The 4,921-nt window shown below is 51.4% G+C and overlaps 1 protein-coding gene across 1 annotated transcript; it reads left to right on the top strand.

Annotated features, from left to right (window-relative positions):
* The first annotated feature begins 1,799 nt into the window (after positions 1-1,799).
* Positions 1,800-2,405, top strand: LOC4335292 (receptor homology region, transmembrane domain- and RING domain-containing protein 6). Its single transcript, XM_015779612.3, has one exon. It carries the CDS (start codon positions 1,927-1,929, stop codon positions 2,272-2,274), a length of 348 nt encoding a protein of 115 aa, XP_015635098.1. The 5' UTR covers positions 1,800-1,926; the 3' UTR covers positions 2,275-2,405.
* Positions 2,406-4,921: the final 2,516 nt, after the last annotated feature.

Genomic DNA, 4,921 nt, shown 5'->3' with positions numbered 1-4,921 from the left:
GCTTAGACTATGATTATTACAAGTAACATATAAATTGTTAGTACGGTTCTCTCTACTATGATCTTTCCACGGTATTAAATAAATACAATACCCTTGGAATACTCTCGGGTGAAATGCTACAATGGTATATCCGTGCGCTTGCGGATGAACTCTATAACCATAATATACCGGGAGTATTTCTGCGCCATTGTTGGGAATTATATTTCTAGTAATGTCATTAAGAAATACCAACATCGTACGGTCGGGTTGAGTGGACCGCACAGGATAATCGATTATCACGTGCAGTCAAATTATACTGCCCACACGCAAAAAAAAAAAGAAAAACCCAAAAAAATAAAATAAAAAAATCCCAAACCCTAACCCTAACCCTAGAATCGCCCACCGACGTCTCTCGTGGTCGCCATCGTCCTCATCGTCGCGCTGCTGCCGCTCCCAGCCACCACCGCTGCTCCCGAGCCCGCTGCTCCTAACCCCGTCTCCGCCGTGACCGGTTGTCGTTGCCGCTCTCGGGTGCCTTCTCCTCCTCGTCATCGACGCGGCGCGGATCTGGCTGGTCGCCCGCCGCACCGCCTCTCGGTCGCTAGCCGCCGCGCTGCCTACGACAACAGCTGCTGCGCTGCCTCCCGCCCATCGCCTCCTCGGCGGCAGCGGCGGCAAGCCGGGCGCCTCCCGCGCCCCGTGCGCTCGGTGGGGAGGCGAGGAGAGGAAAGGGAGAGAGAGAGGACTGATTGAGGGAGAATAAAATGGAAAAGGAAGAGAAAGGGTGAAAGGTTTGAAGTGAATGAGAGGGAAAAGATGCAGAGGTATTTTCACGTGCGGTCCACTTAAGACACCCGCACGCGAAAATCAATTTTTGCGTGCGGGCCTCTTAAGGGTCCGCATGTGAAAATAGGCTTATTTTTACATGCGGACCGTTTAGGGGCCCGCCTACGAAAGTCGATTTTTGCGTGCGGGTCTCTTAAGGGTCCGCACACGAAAATGGGAGACCGATTTTCACAGACGCACGCGAAAACGGTCTGTCTGGAAAAATAGGAGCTCCTCGACTAGGAAAGTCTTTTGTGTACTAGTGTTCCAATCCCTATGGTTGCGGAGCTGATTTGCAGGTGGACGCTCATGCCGGAGTTGAGGGCTATGATCTTCATCACTTAATCACGTTGCCATGGATGGTGTCATACAACCGGCTCACGCTGAGGTTCTCCTGGAGAGATTTGCTCCAGTCCAACAAAAAGTACCTCGAGATACCGATACCTCACGGTACCAAATCATTTTCGATTGTTGGATCTAACAAAGCTCATCCTGTCCAGCTAGATCTAACGATTGAAAATGTTTTGGTACTGTGAGGTACCAGTACCTCCATGTATTTTTTTTTTTGACCAGAGCAAACCTCTCTCCTAGAACACCACAGCGAGGAAGAGGAAGTGGGGTGGGGCCTCCCAGCGAGAGAGCTATTAAAGGGCGTTCGCGGCATGGGCGATCTATCGTGACTGCTTGTCGTGCCCCTTGTAAATCAATACATGGATTCAACTGTTTGTACCTTAAGGATGATAGAAATGCTCCTCCCATAAAGCTCCGTACCAATGGATATGAACAAATCAACTACCAATGTTCTTTCACCTACTAATTTTGTTTTTCTTCCTTGAGAACGACATGTTCTTTCGTACGTCATTGTTTGTATGCACACACATCGCTTGCTTTCATCTAAGCTTGGTGCTAACGAAAGTTATTTGTAGGTGCACCTTCCAATGGGGATCTCTCAACACACTCCGATAGTAGCAACCACTCGTACAAACAAAGCAACTAAACCACCTGACCCCTGACCAAAAGAGATCGACACCCACAGCGATCGATCGATCGATATTATTACATATCCCTCAACTACTCACTGGCCGTAGCCCTTTGTTGCAGCTCGGTGCATGTGTTTGCACAATGAGCTACCTCCTCTCCTACATCTCCAAGATGCTGTGCATCAAGATTCCGTCGGAGGCGAGGCAAGCCAGCGAGGACGGCGGCAGCGGTGGCCTGACGGAGTGCTCCGTCTGTCTCTCCAGGATCCGTGTCGGCGAGGCGACGAGGCGTCTGCCCTGCCGGCATGCGTTCCACCGGGACTGCGTCGACCGGTGGCTCCTCTCATGCAGGCGGACGTGCCCGCTTTGCCGGGTTTACGTCGTCGTCGACGGTAACAAGCCAGGGGTGGCAGCGAAGCACACCGGCGAGCCGCCGCTCGCTGAAGACATGGTGATCTGGTTCTCTGCCATGCTCGTCCCTGGATTCTGACATGTATATCTCTGATGTCTAAGCGCAATGCTTTTTATTTGTTTGTTTCCTGCCTGGAAACCGGTTTGTTTTTTTTTTCTTATATTATGCAAATTAACATGACGATTTCACGCTTGTAGCGTTTGTATGTACGCTTACGCTCACATCGTCAGCATTTTTTTTCTTTTGCAAGTTTTCTATTGGGCGTTGATTACCTATTCAAGAGAACTGAAAAAAAAATAAGTAGGTATATATAATAAAAACGGTTTCTTTAGATTTCCTTTAACAGTTTTTTTCTTTTAATCTGTCGAATTTTATTTTATACCGTGCGATATACACACAGATGATACTAGTCTGGTTTATCAGTTCAGCATTTCTTTCTGGTTTGCTTGGTTGAACCATCATCACTGTTGAGTTGTCTGTCCATGTGGAGATAAAACAAGGGGAAAGTGAGACAAGGGAAGGAAGCTCGAAGATGCTAGAGAAGGTCGTACAAATCTGAACAGGAGGTGTTTCTTGCCACGTCGTGAGTCCTCACCCAACACGCTGCCATCCACTCACCGTCACTACCAGACTTTAGCAGCTACCTGTAGGCATGAAACCCACAGAGGAAAATAGGTTTTACCGTCAGAAATTTTTAACCTGTGAATGGACTGATATGAATCGCCGACAGAAAAATGACCACAGAGAAATTCCATTTTCCTGTAGGTTTCATATTATAAATCGTTTGATTTTTTTATTATTATAAGACATTTGACTTTTTTTATCAAACTCCTTTAAATTTGATCAAGTTTATAGAAAAATATACTAACATTTTTAATACTAAACAAACATATTATCAAAATATATTCAATACAAAATTTAATGAAACTAATTTGGTAATGTAAATGTTGTTATTTTTTTCTAAAAATTTGATCAAACCTAAAGAACTTTGACTAAGAAATAAGTCCAATAACTAATAATATAAAACAAATAGAGTAGTTGTCAACGTTCTTTGCATCTATATTTGTTCTTTAGTTCAGGTGTTGTTCCCTCTGTTCCCAACCACAACCGCTAGTCTAGTGAGATGTTAGAGCATCTCCAACAGCATCTCTAAATTCGATTCTCCAAATACCCATACAGCTAACTCTCCATCTGATTTGGGTAATCAATCTAGGTGTTGACTCCAACAGGCTCTCTATTTACATCTCCAAAATGACAAAAGGACCCACATGTCAGCCTCTATTGCTTTCTTCTTCCTCTTCTTTCTCTTCCTCTTTCTCTTCTCCCTTCTCATCGACCCATCCCCGTGCGAGGTGGACGGCGACAGCGGCAGCGGATCCCCCCCCCCCCCCCCCCCCGCGCGCGCGGCGGACGGCGGCGGCTCCTCGCGCGCACGAGGTGGACGGCGACGGCGACGGCGGACCCCCCCCCACCCCCCGCGCGCGAGGCGGACGGCAGAGGCGATGGCAGCGGTGGCTCCTCGCGCGCATGAGGTGGACGGTAACGGCGACGGCGGATCCCCCCGCGCATGAGGCGGACGGCGGAGGTGATGGCGGCAGCGGCTCCTCGCGCGCGCGAGGTGGACGGCGACGGTGGCGGCGGATCCCCGCGCGCGCGAGGCGGACGGCGGCGGCAGCTCCTCTCGTGCGTGAGGCGGACGGCGACGGCGGCGGCGGATCCCCGCGCGCGCGAGGCGGACGGCGGAGGCGGCGGCGGCGGCGGCTCCTCTCGTGCGCGAGGCGGACGGCGACGGCGGCGGCGGATCCCCCCGCGCGCGAGGCGGACGGCTGAGGCGGCGGCGGCGGATCCTCACGCGCGTGAGGCGGACGGCGACAGCGGCGGAGGCTTCTCGCGCGCGCGAGGCGGATGGCGATGGCGGCGGCGGATCCCCGCGCGCGCGAGGCGGATGGCGATTCCCATGCGCGAGGCGGACGGCGGAGGCGGTAGCGGCGGAGGAGACGAAGATGGTGGCGTTGAGTGGCGACCTCGGCAGCGTCGACGACGGCGTCGGTAACGGACGACGACGAGGCGTCCTCGGCAGCAGAGGGCAACCGGTGGCGGTTTCGACAGCAGACAACGGGGCGCCGGCAACGGACGACGACGCGGCGGCCTTTGCAGCGAACGGAGGTGGGCCTGATAGGGGACGACAACGGTGGAGGGGGCGGCGCTGGCGGAGAGGTGCCGGCGCGTTGGGCAGTGGAGAAGCGGAGGAGGAATCGCGGCAGAGAGAGAGTGCGGGATGGGATGGGAGGGGGAAAAGGCGTGGGACCCACGTTTGGCTAGGCTATTTTGGCCGGCCAAAGTTGGCCGGCGCGAGTAGTATTTTGGCCAGCCAGCCGGCTGGCCAGGCTGTTGGAGCACGATTTTGATCTAAAATTGCTAAAATTTTGCTTGGAGAGTGAAGTAAGGGGGCTGTTGGAGATGCTCTTATTGTCTTTTCCTTTCCAATTGACTCTCATCAGTTCTATTCTCCCTTTTATTTACTAGATGCCCTTTGATGGGTATAATTCGGTTGTGTGTGTGTCAAGTTTATCTACTTATTCTGTTCTATCTATTTTGAGCAACTTTAGTTTACCTTGTGGAAATTTCTATGCAGTATAAAGAATTAAAGAAAGGACACATAAAATGTGAGCTTGAGAGAGTATGAAGTTACCTCCCAGAAAAATATACAGTGCAAAATTTCCAT

The sequence above is a fragment of the Oryza sativa genome, chromosome 4 (genome assembly GCF_034140825.1).
Source record: "Oryza sativa Japonica Group chromosome 4, ASM3414082v1".
Lineage (NCBI taxonomy): Eukaryota > Viridiplantae > Streptophyta > Magnoliopsida > Poales > Poaceae > Oryza > Oryza sativa.
The sequence above is the reverse complement of the archived record's forward strand: the minus strand, read 5'-3'. Positions and strand labels throughout refer to the sequence as shown.

Coding starts and splice junctions, on each gene's coding strand:
- LOC4335292 (XM_015779612.3), top strand. CDS start 1,927: ATGAGCTACCTCCTCTCCTACATCTCCAAGATGCTGTGCATCAAGATT.